The sequence below is a fragment of the Hylobates moloch genome, unplaced genomic scaffold (genome assembly GCF_009828535.3).
Source record: "Hylobates moloch isolate HMO894 unplaced genomic scaffold, HMol_V3 SCAFFOLD_3, whole genome shotgun sequence".
NCBI classification, from domain to species: Eukaryota; Metazoa; Chordata; class Mammalia; order Primates; family Hylobatidae; genus Hylobates; species Hylobates moloch.
The window spans coordinates 120,935,465-120,952,081 of record NW_026652278.1 but is presented as its reverse complement, the minus strand read 5'-3'; the positions used below and the strand labels follow the sequence as shown (position 1 = coordinate 120,952,081).

The 16,617-nt window shown below is 36.8% G+C and overlaps 1 protein-coding gene across 5 annotated transcripts in view; it reads left to right on the top strand.

The window, feature by feature from the left end:
- SCLT1 (sodium channel and clathrin linker 1) overlaps positions 1-16,617 on the top strand; it is a 201,833-nt gene that overhangs the window by 40,288 nt on the left and 144,928 nt on the right. For 3 of the 5 annotated variants that reach the window (XM_032147212.2, XM_032147220.2, XM_058436757.1), the window contains one exon: positions 2,598-2,653. In XM_032147212.2, coding sequence (XP_032003103.1) covers positions 2,598-2,653 — 56 coding nt within the window. Of the gene's footprint in view, positions 1-1,481; positions 2,500-2,597; positions 2,654-3,575; positions 5,089-16,617 lie in introns of those variants that run through there. The other 2 variants (XM_032147226.2, XM_032147232.2) reach the window with 2 other exon arrangements.

The window sequence follows — 16,617 nt, the reverse complement described above, 5'->3', positions numbered from 1 at the left end:
CGGGCTGTGTGTTTGGCAGACTCTAAGCACTTTCTCCCTTGCTTCCTTTTCTTTTTATGCACAGACATGAAGGGATCCTACTGTGTACTTTCAAGTGTAGCACATAGTAGGCCCTTAAATATTTAATGAATTATTAAATGCCAGGGCTTATGGGAACAAGATGATTAGAGCTAGCTTAACAAGCCCTTATTTATCAATTAATGCATTGATATGTAGCTTTACTAAAAGAACACATAATGCTTCCAATTTCTACAAATAAAATTAGGTTCTTTCACTGCATTTGAAATTATGTAGGCTTTCATTTCCAAGGTTATTTCTCAAATACATAAAGTTGTCTTTTAGACCCAAATGTCAAATAAAAGCATTTCATTAAAATTATAGTGTCTGTTTTATCATAAAGTCTTCCTGGTCTTTACTGTGTATTTTTTAGCCTGTAGTTATTTAAATTTAGGACAAGCACAGTAATGTCTTTTAATCTTCCTAGCTGACAAAGAGCAACAGAAAGCTCTCTTTTGCACAAATGGTATTTTGCTTTTGTTTTCAGGACTAGTGAATTTAAAGTTGCTGCTGAATTTACTCTCTCTAAATTCCTATAATAACATATTATGTACTTTGGTTGTTATAACATAGGATAGCTAATTATCTTGAAATTAAATTCTTTTAAATTTTTTATAATCTGATTCATGTATTTCTTTAATCAGCCATTTTACTAAGATGTTTAACTTTGTTTTTCCATTTTGCATTCTTTACCGCCAAAGGTTGATCACTTAATTACAAGAGAGAGATAAACTATGCTAGAAAGCCTGAATCTTTGATGATAAAAATAATTGCTCCTTCTTTTAGAGAAAAAAAAATGTTGACAGCTAAGAATGGTTGCTCAGATAGATGTGATTGATTAGAAGGATTAGTTCTTATGACTTATTGACCTAGTCAAAAAATAGTATATCTCCAAAGCAGGAAAAGTAGCACTGCAATTCTCTATATGGACGATTTTCTGCCAGAAAATATAAATAGTAGGGAAGAATTTGATGATGTGAGAAATACTGTGTGGATTTCACTTCCTTCCAAATGTAAATATTTTGAAATATTTTACAGTAAGGAATTTATAGTGAGAGTGTTACAATCCATCTTTAGTCTTAGCTAATGAATATATCTTACATAATTAAGAGTAATAAATATTCTTTAAGATTCACTGATAGTTTTGCAACTTTTAAAGATCAGTTTATTGGCTGCAGTGGGCTGTGATCATGCTCTCACACTCCACCTTAGGAGACAGTGAGACCCCATCTTAGGGGAAAAAAAATTATTTAAAAACTATAAAATTAAGATAATGGCTACATAAATCCAAACCTCTTGCCATGGCATTCTTAAAACCCTGTACCTGTCTTTCTGATTTTATATCTCACTGTATCAGTCCATATATGATCAGTGCTCAATTATCTGGTAGTGAATTAATCCATGTTGGTTTAATTGTGTTTCAGGCATAACGGGGACCTTGGAAAAGTTCACCTTTCAAACCAAATTTATAGTTAGAATTTGCTATTCTGGTCTCCTAGACCAAGCTGCCTTGATCTTCTCTGGTTGAAAGGGAGAGAAAAAGGCTTGCAGAACTGCCTGTTCCACCTGGCCCTTGCAAAAGTGTACTCCAGGATAAGCTTCTCTCCTTTAGCCTAGGAAGCACCATCAAGACTAATACACAATCATGAATTGGTTACAGTTTTAAGTGAGATTTTGCATGCTTTTACATGTAAATTCAGGGTTTTGTGTGTGTGTGTGTGTGTGTGTGTGTGTGTGCGCGCGCGCTCTCCATTTGCCCATTCACACTTACTGAGAGTTGACTACTTATTTTTTGCTATTTTGCTTTTACTCATATTTTCGCCAACTTTAAATGCTCTTTCTTTTCTTTTGAAATCCTAACATCTTTTTACTCCTTCAGAGAGCATTAATCAGACCTTCATTTAATTCCCTTTCTAGTGTGCATTTTATTCTTCCTTGTATTTTAGTTAGGTTTTTTTTTAACCATCTTTCCTACTATTTTTCAATAAGCATGTCTGTTTACCTTAGCAGCCTTGTATGGTACAGAGAGTTTAGATAGTTAATGAAGGTGGTGAATCAGAGACTGAATGAATGACTGCTAAAAAAGACCTCTATTTTCTTCTTTATTGTTAGCATTTTGCCTTTTGAAATACTAGAAAAATATACATGCTTATATGAGCTTCACCTTAACTGAGGTGAATTAACTAAGATATACATTCAAGATACAGGAACCATCTGGTATTTGTTATAGTGACATACTCCAGAATATCTTTCATCTGTTTTTCACAACTACAAGTCATAGGAATTACATTTATAAACATTTCTCACCATGTTACATAAAATATTTCTATTTTATTTATATTCTATTTAAAATGAATGTTTTACTGTGTTCTGTTTATTAGTAAATTATCCATATTAATTATCCCTTTGTTAGAAATAAAGAATAAGTCTTTCGTATCTGTAGACTAGTGTCAGAATCTGATTGCTTACATGAGTGGTCTACTTAATGGAGATCTGATTGTCTGGAAAATGTATTGCCACACCATATTTTATTCTTTCAGAAACAGGTGGGTGAGATGAAACTACAACTTGAAAATGTCATCAAGGAAAATGAAAGGTAAATCAATTAACTATTGGTTTTATCTTTTATTATTGTCTTAGGTAACTTTTATTTTTGTTATTTGATATTTGATAGCTATAGTATTAATAGTTAAGAATGTGGACCCTGGGGCCTGATTTTCTATTTGACTCCTGGCTCGAGTACTTGTTAGCTGTGTGACCCTGGACAGGTTACTTCCCTTTCTGCTTTAGTGTCCTCTTCTATAAATCAGAGATAATAATAGAACCTATTTCATAGGGCCGACTGTAAGGGATAAAGTAAGTACTTGGAGTAGCATACAAAATAAGTACCTTACCAATATTAGCAATCAATAATGTAGTATATAATATATATGTATATTAGAAAACATATTGATAAAATGAAAACTTTTCAGCCTACCACTCAGCTTGAATGTTAAAATGTTGCCAGTGCTGGTGCATCTATTCATGTTTTTCTTCCATTTCCCATCCTTCTCTTTCTCTCTGCCAGAGATAAACAGTATCTTGAATTTTGTGTTTATCATTCCTTTGCTTTTACTGTTTTTTTATAGGTATGTGTATCTCCAAGAGATATACTTTTTAGTTTTATATTTTTAAAGACTGTATAAAGATGGTATCATCTAGTGTTCTAGGACTTACTTTTTTAGTCAATAACATACACAAGTGCAAGAGTTTCAAGGAAGGAAGTTGCTGGATTATAGGTTATATGAATATCAATTTTGCAATATAATATCAACTTAATTTCCAAAATAGATATACCAATTTACATTCTTACCAGTGATATTTATGAGTTTATATTGATCTATGTCTTTTAATACCTGTAGCTCTTGTTAAGCTTCTAAATTTTCATCATTTTGGCTGTTAAATACTTTTTTATTGTGGTTTTAATTTGCATTTTCCTGAATGCTAATATTGTTGACTTTTTTTTTTTTTTGAGACAGAGTCTTGCTCTGTCTCCCAGGCTGGAGTGCAGTGGTGCGATCTTGGCTCACTGCAAGCTCTGCCTCCCGGGTTCGCGCCATTCTCCTGCCTCAGCCTCCCCAGTAGCTGGGACTACAGGCGCCCGCCACCACGCCCAGCTAATTTTTTTGTATTTTCAGTAGAGACGGGGTTTCACTGTGTTAGCCAGGATGGTCTCGATCTCCTGACCTCATGATCTGCCTGCCTCAGCCTCCCATTGTTGACCATTTTTATATGTTTATTTACCTATGTGGTTTTCTTTTCTCGTAAAATGCTTGTTCATACATTTTCCCCATTTCTACTTATCTTGTTCTTATTAAATTGTCAAAGTGCATTATGTGATCTGTATTCTGAAAATTTGTTGATGTGCCAGTCAGTCTCAACACAGTAAACAATAACCATTCTAGAAATTTCAAACAAGAAAGGATTTAATTCACTTTCATTTAAGTGCTACTAAATCATTTGTTTTACAGTTACACCTCAGAGACTGTAATCCTGAGGTTAGGAATTTATGGTGCTACTACCATCGCTATTACTACCATGGCAGCATCATTTCCATAAAACTGGAGACTTGATATTGGAAAAAGGGCCATAGGATATTGACTACAAGAGACATTTTTGTCTATCCAGTTTTACTTACCAGCCACCATATCAACAGAAAAAATGATCTCAGCTCACTTCTACCTTCTATATCTCCCTTAAATGCCTCTCACTGGTAAAATTTTAATCTTATGCACAACTTCAGCTGCAAGACATCTGGGCAATGTAGTTTTGGACTTTCCGCCCCTGGGACAGAGGCCAGAATATGGAAGGGGACAGAAATAAATAATGAGTGCCAGTGGTTCATACAACGCATTCGATAATAGGTGTTTCAAATGTATATTCCCAGATTGTGGTGTGTTTGATGAACAGAATTTTTTTCTTTTTTTTTTTTAACTTAAAGTAAATCTGTCACTCTTCTCCTGTGGTTATTGTTCTTTGTATCTCCTGTAAGAAGTCCTTTCTCAGCCTAAGTCATAGAGATCTTCTCTTATATTTGCTGCTAAAAAATGCTTAAAGCTTTTCCATACCAAGTTTCTTAACTTTAACCCGTAAAATTCATATAACTGGACTGAAATCTGATACATCATTTTTTGCTGACTTTTAACTAGACTAAAAATCCAAAAGTTTTTGAGTTCTAAATTTATTCAAAACATGGGCTCTTTTAAAGTTTGACATTATTTTATTTGTATTTTTCTATATTATATAGTAATTTTATTTTTATTTTTATTATATTTATTTTTATTTTAGTGTAGCTATATTTAAATTAATACATGCTGTTCCTTAAAATTACATAGCACACCCACGGAATTGTCTTGCCTTTGGCTATTTCATGATTTTCGCTCTTCCTTGTATTTTCCATTAGTTTTCTTTCCTTCTAATTTCCAAAAACTTCACATATTTAAGCTGTCAGTGTTTACTGAAGTGCAAAATAAAGTACATCTTTTAATTGGGCTTTTGGTTTTTCTCATTTAGTTTTGTTTTTTTCCCATGGGAAATTTTTTTTAATCTTAGTATTTTATGATTTACTATTCTTTTCCAAAATACTTATTAAGCAGGAATGTACTCTTCCTAGTAAAGAATATTATAAAGATTTCTGAATCACCAATATACTTAGATAAAGCTTGTATTTTAATGTGCTGAGAATAGACAAGGTATTTTATGGTTGAGATAATCATTTAATTGTTTCCTATATTGGACTTTATATTATTCCTTTCATATGCAGGTCTTTTGAAGCCAGTCTTTAAAATCTGCCTTCACATGTTTAATGGTAATGCAGTCATGTCTCATGAGTATGTTTATTCCTAGTACAATAGGAAAGTGCAAAAAAATGGATTCTAAGTTTATTAAAGACACTTGGTAACTTGAAAGTGTTAATCAGGTTTTAAAGAGAACTCTACTAATTATGTCATTAAGAAACATCCTACTTTTAATTATATATTGTGGCTAAGGACTACAAAATCAAAAGAATTTATTATTTTTAAGGAAAATACCTTAAATATATATACATGGACAGGTCTAAATAATGGAAGGCAGCAAAGTTGTGGATTATGTAAAAGTATGCAATTTCACATTACTGAATTTTGGAAAAATTTTAATACTTACATTTGCATATCAGTATATTATCTGAGAATTTACTACAATAGGAAATAATGAAGTCATTTTATAAAACTCAGACTGAGGAAAATGTAAAAAAAATACATATTATTATCATGCTCCCTTCCATTTTTAAATCCTTGAAATGTATTTCATGTTGAGATTATAAAGGTTTTTGTTTTGTTTTGTCTTGTTTCTTTCTCAATACTATTTTTTCCTCCTCTCATAGCTTTCCAGAGGAAGGAAATTGAGTAAGATAATTGAGTAAATGAATGAATACATGTACAGCATTTTCTGATACTAAGTAAATACAAAGTAAATTTTATTGTTGTCCTTTTTTATTTTACTATTGAGGGTATGGAAGACATCATCTGTTGCCAGTACAAGAGCTGTTTTTTTTCCTTCATGCATAGTCACATAACCCTAACTTTGTTCCAGTGGCAATGTGCTCAGGGAGGATGAGCTTCTTCCATAACCTGAGATAGTAAATCATTGACCTAAACCAGTTTTTATGTCTTTTTGCCAGGAATTGGTTTGGAAGTGGACATGTGACCTAGTTTTAGCCAGTGAGATATAAAGGAAAGTCTCTTGTGGAGCTTCTGAAAAAGTTTTTCTCTCTGATAAGAGGAGAGAGGGCAAAAAGAAAGTGAAGGGCTACAGGCTAGTCAGAGACGACGCCGGTGGCAGCCAAGAGATCTTTATTGGAGAGGTAAAGGTCAGGTCACGCGGGGGGAGAGAGAGAAGAGAAGAGAAGAGAGAGAGAGAGCTGCCGGTGTGCTGGGTTTTATATCCCTTGGGCCTACGTGGGGCGGGCCCAAGGGAAGGCGGGAGATGATTCTTTCTGATTGGCCCTCCTTTGGCGGGTTCAGACAGTGCCCAGTCAAGGAGGGGAGAAGAACCCAAAACCGGCGCCATTAAGGTACCCCTGTTGCCTAACAGAAAGCCTTCCCCTTTTCCTGCTCCTTGTCATTTTAGAAAGTGATGTGTGAAGCTGCCATAGCCATTTTTAAACTATGAGTGCAGGTATCAGAAACATGAGAAGATTAGAAGAAGAGAAACATGAGGAAACCTTTGCAAAGTCCCTAAGTGATATTATTGAGCTACTGAAGCAAATCTGGAACTATATACTTTCCAACTTAATATTAGGTAAAGTAAGAAAATAGTCATTCACAACCGTTGAGTGATTACTAAATGTCAGGCACCATTTAAGGCTTTGAGATACATTAGTGAATAAAATATACAGAAATGACTATTCTTATTTATTTGTTGGGTGTTTTATTACTTGTAGCCTAAGTGTACTGATAAAGAGATTTAATTACATCTGTCAGGGGTTTACAAACTGTAGCTCATGGGTCAAATCTGGCCTGCCACATCTTTTTATAAATCAAATTTATTGGATCACAGCCATGCTTAGTCATTTAAATCTCGTCGATGGCTGCTTTGTTTTTTTTTTTGTTTGTTTGTTTGTTTGTTTTTTTTGAGACGGAGTCTTGCTCTGTCGCCCAGGCTGGAGTGCAGTGGCGAAATCTCGGCTCACTGCAAGCTCCGCCTCCCAGGTTCACGCAATTCTCCTGCCTCAGCCTCTCCGAGTAGCTGGGACTACAGGCGCCCGCCACTACGCCCGGCTAATTTTTTGTATTTTTTAGTAGAGACAGGGTTTCACCGTGGTCTCGATCTCCTGACCTCATGATCCACCCGCCTCGGCCTCCCAAAGTGCTGGGATTACAAGCGTGAGCCACCGCGCCTGGCCGGCTGCTTTGTTTTATGTGACTATGAAATTGAATAGTCGTGACAGAGATTGAATGGCTCACAAAACCTAAAATATTTATGTACTCTCTGGCCCTTTACATAAAAAGTTTACTAATCCCTAATACATGGAATGTTCTTTCACTGCAGAATCTCTTAAACTAGTCTTCAACAGTCACTAAAAAGTTTTTTTTGAAATTTAAAACTATCTTAAGATATTTATTTGGGCATATATATATATATAGCTTTAGAACACAGAGACATAAAACTTCAACAAGATTATAAAGTTAGTATTTAGTATATAAAGTAGTTAGTATATGAATCTAGTATGTAGTGATATTTGGCATCTTGTTATTTTTTATTTTCTGATAGCCTGATATTTATTTTTTTAGATTACAACTAAATATGTTACAGATTTAAATAGCATTATACAGTGGAATTATTTTAAACACTTATTTTTATTGATGTGCTTTCATAATTTGACTAATGATAATCAATGGTGTGATATTAAATTTGATTTTACTTTCCCTAATTATGCCATTCATTTGTGCTGACAATATCCTATGAATACAGTATAGTAAATGTTTATTATCTATTTGAAATTTGGGAAGGAGTTCATGTATGTATTTACAAAAACAATAATAAAGCCATTATTTTTCAATGCTAGCCCAGAAAATGTTATTCTCCTCTCTTCAAATTGATTTGTTTATGTAATTTCAGAAGATATGATGTAAATGTTTTATCTATTCTTGAGTGAAAAAGAGAAAAGAAATCTCTGGGATTACATGGTCAACACCACTGTGCTGGCGTTTGTACTCGAGGTCATTATACTGTGAAGAAGAGCATTCTCCAAAGCCCGCCAGAAGCCTATCTGCCTAAGCTTTAACTGTGAAGTTTTAAATATCTATTTTTAATAATCTCATGAAAAGCCAGAACTAACCTGGTTTCTATATGTGTCTTGGTTTATAATTGAGTTTATGTTTTTGTATTTATGTATGTATAGACCTCTCATCAAACTTCATTTTGTTACTAGTCTTAAGTCACCTTACATTGGGTTCCTTAAACATGGTAAACTAGTTTCAACCTGAGGACCTTTTACTTGTTTCTTCTTCCTCGAATGTGTTTCTCCAGAGCTGCACAGGACTGGACTTTTCCCTTTATCCAGTCTCTTATCAAGGAGGCATTCCTGAGCGCATTATCTAGCCCTGCTCTTTCCAACCCCTCCCCTCTTTCATTTTTATATTATCCAATTTCATTTTATTCATAGTACCTTATTACTATTTGAATTTTTTTTTTTTTAAGTTCTGGGATACATGTGCAGAACATGCAGGTTTGTTACATAGGTATACGTGTGCCATGGTGGTTTGCTGCACCTATCAACCCATCATCCAGGTTTTAAGCCCCACATGCATTAGGTATTTGTCCAGTGCTCTCCCTCCCCTTGCCCCCCACCCCCGAATAGGCCCCAATGTGTGATGTTCCCCTCCCTGTGTCCATGTGTACTCATTGTTCACCTCCCACCTATGAGTGAGAACATGCAGTGTTTGGTTTTCTGTTCCTGTGTTAGTTTGTTAAGAATGGTGGCTTCCAGCTTCATCCATGTCCCTGCAAAAGACATGAACTCATTCTTTTTTATGGCTGCATAGTATTCCGTGGTGTATATGTGCCACATTTTCTTTATCCAGTTTCTCATTGATGGGCATTTGGGTTGGTTCCTAGTCTTTGCTATTGTAAATAGTGCTTCAGTAAACATATATGTACATGTGTCTTGATGGTAGAATAATTTATAATTTTTTGGGGTATATACACAGTAATGGGATTGCTGGATCAAATGGAATTTCTGGTTCTAGATCCTTGAGGAATTGCCACACTGTCTTCCACAATGGTTAAACTAATTTACACTCCCACCAACAGTGTAAAGGTGTTCCTATTTCTCCACAGCCTCACCAGCATCTGTTGTTTCCTGGCTTTTTAATGATTGCCATTCTAACTGGTGTGAGATAGTATCTCATTGTGGTTCTGATTTGCATTTCTCTAATGACCAGTGATGATGAGCTGTTTTTCATGTTTGTTGGCTGTATAAATATCTTCTTTTGAGAAGTGTCTGTTCATATCCTTCACCCACTTTTTGATGGGGTTGTTTTTTTCTTGTAAATTTGTTTAAGTTCCTTGCAGATTGTGGATATTAGACCTTTGTCAGATGGATAGCTTGCAAAAATTTTCTCCCATTCTGTAGGTTGCCTGTTCACTCTGATGATCGTTTATTTTGCTGTGCAGAAGCTCTTTCATTTAATTCAATCCCATTTGTCAATTTTGGCTTTTGTTGCAATTGCTTTTGGTATTTTAGTCATGAAGTCTTTGCCCATGCCTTTGTCCTGAATGGTATTGCCTAGGTTTTCTTCTAGGGTTTTTATGGTTTTGGGTTTTACATTTAAGTCTTTAATTTATTTTGAGTTAATTTTTGTATAAGGTGTAAGGAAGGGGTCCAGTTTCAGTTTACTGCATATGGCTAGCCAGTTTTCCTGGCACCATTAGTTAAATAGGGAATCCTTTCCCCATTGCTTGCTTTTGTCAGGTTTATTGAAGATCAGATGGTTGTAGATGTGTGGTGTTATTTCTGAGGTCTCTGTTCTGTTCCATTGGTCTATATATCTGATTTGATACCAGTAACATGCTGTTTTGGTTACTGTAGCCTTGTAGTATAGTTTGAAGTCAGGTAGTGTGATCTTTTTGATTAGTTTTATTCTTTTTGCTTAGGATTGTCTCCAGCTTTGTTCTTTTTGCTTAGGATTGTCTTGGCTATATGGGCTCTTTTTTGATTCCATATGAAATTTAAAGTGTTTTTTCTAATTCTGTGAAGAAAGTCAGTGGTAGCTTGATGGGAATAGCATTGAATCTATACATTACTTTGGGCATTATGGCCATTTTCACGATATTAATTCTTCCTATCCATGAGCATGGAATGTTTTTCCATTTGTTTGTATCCTCTCTTATTTCCTTGAGCAGTGGTTTGTAGTTCTCCTTGAAGAGGTCCTTCATATCCCTTGTAAGCTGGATTCCTAGGTATTTGATTCTCTTTGTAGCAATTGTGAATGGGAGTTCACTCATGATTTGGCTCTCTGCTTGTCTATTGTTGTTGTATAGGAATCCTTTGATTTTGCACATTAATTTGGTATCCTGAGACTTTGCTGAAGTTGCTTATCAGCTTAAGGAGTTTTTGGGCTGAGACGATGGGATTTTCTAAATATAGAATCATGTTGTAGTCAAACAGACACAATTTGACTTCCTCTCTTCCTATTTGAATATCCTTTATTTCTTTCTCTTGCCTGATTGCCCTGGCCAGAGCTTCCAATACTGTGTTTAATAGGAGTGGTGAGAGAGGGCATCCTTGTAATGTGCCAGTTTTCTAAGGGAACACTTTCAGCTTTTGCCCATTCAGTATGATATTGGCTATGGGTTTGTCATAAATACCTCTTACTATTTTGAGAAATGCTCCATTACTACCTAGTTTATTGAGAGTTTTTATCATGAAGGATGTTGAATTTTATCAAAGACCTTTTCTGCGTCTATTGAGTTAATCATGTGGTTTTTGTCATTGGTTCTGTTTATGTGATGAATTTCATTTATTGATTTGCATACGTTGAACCAGCCTTGTATCCTAGGGATGAAGCCAACTTGATCTTGGTGGATAAGATTTTTGATGTGCTGCTGGATTCGGTTTGCTAGTATTTTATTGTGGATTTTCGCATTGATGTTCATCAGGGATATTGGCCTGAAATTTTGTTGTCTCTCTGGTGTTGGTATCAGGATGACACTGGCCTCATAAAATGAGTTAGGGAGGAGTCCCTCTTTTTCTATTGTTTGGAATAGTTTCAGAAGGAATGGTATCAGCTCCTCTACACCCCACATCAACAGAATATTGATGTAGAATTCGGCTGTGAATCTGTCTGGTCCTCGGCTTGTTTTGGTTGGTAGGCTATTAAGTACTGCCTCAATTTTAGACCTTGTTTTTGGTCTATTCAAGGATTCGACTTCTTCCTGGTTTAGTCTTGGTAGGGTGTATATGTTCAGAAATTTATCCACTTCTAGATTTTCTATTTTATTTGCATAGAGATATTTAGAGTATTTTCTAATAGTAGTTTTTATTTCTGTGGGATCAGTGGTGATATCCCCATTATCATTTTTTTGTTGTGTCTATTTGATTCTTCTCTCTTTTCTTTTTTATTAGTCTAGCTAGAGGTCTGTCTATATTGTTAATATTTTCAAAAAACCAGCTCCTGGATTCATTCATTTTTTGAGCAGTTTTTCCTGTCTCTGTCTCCTTCAGTTCTGCTCTGATCTTAGTTATTCCTTGTCTTCTGCTAGCTTTTCCATTTGTTTGCTCTTGCTTCTCTAGTTATTTTAATTGTAATGTTAGGGTGTTGATTTTAGATCTTTCCTACTTTCTGATGTAGGCATTTAGTGTTATAAATTTCCCTCTTAACACTGCTTTAGCTGTGTCCCAGAGATTATGGTACATTGTGTCTTTGTTCTCACTGGTTTCAAAGAACTTCTTGATTTCTGTCTCAATTTTGTTATTTACCCAGTAGTCATTCAGGAACAGGTTGTTTAATTTCCATGTAGTTGTGCAGTTTTGAGTGAGTTTCTTAATCCCAAGTTCTAATTTGATTGCACTGTGGTCTGAGAGACTGTTTGTTGTGAACTCCATTCTTTTTCATTTGCTGAGGAGTGTTTTACTTCCAATTATGTAGCCTATTTTAGAATACATGGTATGTGGTGCTGAGAATAATGTATATTCTGTTGATGTGGGGTGTAGAGTTCTGTAGATGTCTATTAGGTCCACTTGGTCCAGAGCTGAGTTCAAGTCTTGAATATCCTTGTTATTTTCTGTTTTATTGATCTAATATTGACAGTGGGATGTTAAAGTCTCCCACTAGTATTGTATGGGAGTCTAAGTCTCTTTGTAGGTCTGTAAGAACTTGTTTTACGAATCTGGTTGCTCCTGTATTTGGTACGCATATATTTAGGGTAGTTAGCTCTTCCTGTTGCTTTGATCCATTTATCATTATGTAATGCCCTTCTTTGTCTTTTTTGATCTCTGTTGGTTTAAAGTCTGTTTTATCGGAGACTAGGATTACAACCTTTGCTTTTTTTTGCTTTCCATTTGCTTGGTAAATATTCCTCCATCCCTTTATTTTGAGCCTATGTGTGTCTTTACACATGAGATAGGTCTCCTGAATACAGCACACCAATGGGTCTTGACTCTTTATCCTATTTGCCAGTCTGTGTGTTTTAATTGGGGCATTTAGCCCATTTACATTTAAGGTTAATATTGTTATGTGTGAATTTGATGCTGTCGCCATGATGCTAGCTGGATATTCTGCACATTAGTTGATGCAGTTTCTTCATAGTGTCATTGGTCTTTATATTTTATTGTGTTTTTGCAGTGGCTAGTACTGGTTTTTCCTTTCCATATTTAGTGCTTCCTTCAGGAACTCTTGGAAGACAGATGTGGTGGTGACAAAATCCCTCAGCATTTGCTTGTCTTTAAAGGATTTTATTTCTCCTTCATTTATGAAGCTTAGTTTGGCTGGGTATGAAATTTTGGGTTGAAAATTATTCTCTTTAAGAATGTTGGATATTGGCCCCCACTCTCTTCTGGCCTGTAGGGTTTCTGCAGAGAGATCTGCTGTTAGTCTCATGAGTTTCCCTTTGTAGGTAACCTGACCTTTCTCTCTGGCTGCCCTTAACATTTTTTTCCTTCATTTTAACCTTGGAAAATAATGATTATGTGACTTGGGGTTGCTCTTCTCAAGGAGTATCTTAGTGGTGTTCTCTGCATTTCCTATATTTGAATGTTGGCCTGTCTTGCTAGGTTGGGGAAGTTCTCCTGGATGATATCCTGAGGAGCGTTTTCCAACTTGGTTCCATTCTCCCTGTCACTTTCAGGTTCCCCAATCACTCGTAGGTTTGGTCTTTTCACATAGTCCCATATTTCTTGGAGTCCTTGTTCATTCCTTTTCATGCTTTTTTCTCTAATCTTTCCTTCAGATTTTATTTCAGTAAATTGATGTTCAGTATGTGATATCCTTTCTTCCGTTTGATTGATTTGGCTATTGATACTTTTGTATGCTTCACTAAGTTCTCGTGCTGTGTTTTTCAGCTCCATCAAGTCATTTATGTTCCTCTTTAAACTGGTTATTCTAGTTAGCAGTTCCTGTAAACTTTTATCAAGGTTCCTGGCTTCCTTGCATTGGGTTAGAACATGCTCCTTTAGCGCAGAGGAGTTTTTTTATTACCCACCTTCTGAAGCCTACTTCTGTCAATTCTTTAACCTCATTCTTTGTCCAGTTTTGTGCTCTTGTTGGAGAGGAGTTGCAATCATTTGGAGCAGAAGAGGCATTCTGGTTTTTGGAATTTTCAGTGTTTTTGCACTGATTTTATCTACCTTTGCACTGGATTTATCTACCTTTGATTTTTGAGGCTGATGAGCTTGGATGGGGTTTTTTGTGTGGGGGTCTTTTATGTTGATATTGTTGCTTTCTGTTTGTTAGTTTTTCTTCTAACAGGCCCTTCTTCTGCAGCTCTGCTGCAGTTTGCTGGAGGTCCACTCCAGACCTGTTTGCCTGGGTATCTCTAGTGGAGGCTGCAGAACAGCAAAAATTGCTACCTGCTCCATCCCAGAGAGTCACCGGCCTGATGCCAGCTGGAGCTCTCCTATATGAGATGTCTGTCAGCCCCTGTTGGGAGGTTTCTCCCTGTCAGGAGGCATGGGAGTCAGGGACCCATTTGAGGAGATAGTCTGTCCCTTAGCAGAGCTGGTGCACTGTGGTGGGAGAATCCCTCTTGTCAGGATCAGCTGCTTTCTTCACAACCGGCAGCCAGGAATGATTAAATCTGCTGAAGCTGTGCCCACAGCTGCCCCTTCCTTAGGGCAATGGGGATTTTGTCTGTAGGGCCCTAACTGGGGCTGTTACCTTTCTTTCAGAGATGTCCTGCCCAGTTAGGAGGAATCTAGAGAAGTGGTCTGGCCATAGTCGCTTTGCCACGCCCAGCCCAGACTTCCCAGCCTCAGCACTGTCGGGGTGAAAACTGCCTATTCAAGCCTCAGTAATGGTGGATGCCCCTCCCCCCAACCAAGCTTGATCATATCAGGTGGACTTCAGACTGCTGTGCTTGCAGCAAAATTTCAAGCCAGTGGTTCTTAGCTTGCTGGGCTCCGTGGGAGTTGGACCCGCCGAGCAAGACCACTTGGCTCCCTGGCTTCAGCCCCCTTTCCAGGGGAGCAAACGGTTCTGTCTCTCTCTCGTTCCAGGCGCCACTGGGGTATGAAACAGCCGCACAGTTTTGTACTTGAAACTCAGGGCCCTAGTGGTTTAGGCACAGGGAGGAATCTCCTGATCTGCAGATTGCAGAAACCGTGGGAAAAGCATAGTAACCACTCCCTCACAGCTTTTCTTGGCTGTGGGAGGGAGTTCCCCGACTCCTTGCACTTCCTGGGTGAAGCGACACCCCACCCTGCTTCTGCTCATCCTCCATGGGTTTGACCCACTGCCTAACCAGTCCCGATGAGATCAACTGAGTACCTCAGTTGGAAATGCAGAAATCACCTTCCTTCTGCGTTGGTCTTGCTGGGAGCTGCAGACCGGAGCTGTTCCTATTTGGCTGTTTACTACCTGAAATTATTTATCTTCTTGCTTATTATCTGTCTTTTCCACTAGAATGTGTGAGAGCAGGACCCTTGTCTCTTATACCACTGTATACCTATCACCACTGAACAGTGCTTGGTACACATTAAACTGCTCAATAAATATTGAAGGAATGATTTCATATATTAAAAATATAAACATGTACATATATTCATACCCGGATGTTTTTGCTGTAAAAAACAGAGGCTTGAGTCATTTTAAGTAATAAGGAATATATGATAAGTATATACGTGGAATTTTAACTAGAACTGGGAAACGTTAGGAATGTCTCTACAGGTGGGTTCCTCTTAGCAGTTCATATGGCCTTATAGTCTCCACTATAGTGGTACCCCTCTGTGTAGCTGCTCCTTCTTCTTTTCCAGCCAAAAGACTGATTCTCTCTTCTCTAGTCCAAATCCCGGAGAAATCCAGTCTTGTTGATTTAGCTAATTGCCATCACTTATGTTTGTCAAAGCTCTTTATACCAGTCAGCTGTTGATAGGACTGCCCTCAGAAAATATGCAAAATTATAATCTAATCATTGGCTTCTGTCTGTGCACAGAATAGTGCATGCTATCCCCAGAGCCATGGGCTCTGGGCAAAGGCTACTTAAGTCTGGGCATGGCAGATACCATGACTATAACATATCCAGTATATATATAAGAATGTGTTTATGGAGGACCTTACTTTGGCTTTAGACATCAGAGAAGGCTTAAATGAGTGGGTAAAATTTGAGCTGAGTCAAAAGTAGAATTTCATTCTCAATGATTTTCAGAAAGAGTAGGATAAGTAGCAGATAACTGAAGAAAACATTATATGTCTAATACATTCAGGTCATGTAATATGGCTGTGTCTCAACATATGTAAGGGAATTATGCATGATGAGACCCACATGGCGGGTAGGGACCAGATGATATAAAATTTTATATTCTCTGCTTAAGGAATTGTCCTTTTCCTACAGATCACATAGAGAGTTCTTCAGGGATTTTAAACAGAGGAAGGGGTGCAACTTTAGAAGGATTATTTCTAGTTGCATTTTAGAACTGGAGAATACCAGATAGGAAAAAAATGTGTATGATTAATTAATTGGAGTAGTTTTTAGGATCTTTTGTATTAATCCCAAAAAGAAATGCTGCACTGTGGCAGTGGTGTGGATATTTTCACCAAGGAGGCTTGGATTGGTGAAATCTGTCAGGTGAGGTGAGGCATCTGGAGAGTCATACCAGCCAGTTGTCTAGAATGGTTTTTTTTTTTCATTTATATAAAAAAATACACAAAAATATAGTGGCAGCTGTGGCAGGGTGCAAATGGCTGCTGGGCTGCCTGCCTCCCTATGGGAATTAACCATAGTGGTTATATATGCATATAGTGGCATATATACCACTATATTTGTCTAACTTTCTCTTCTGTCTTATTTGATTCTAAAATTCACTAACTATCCCCCTTTTCCCAC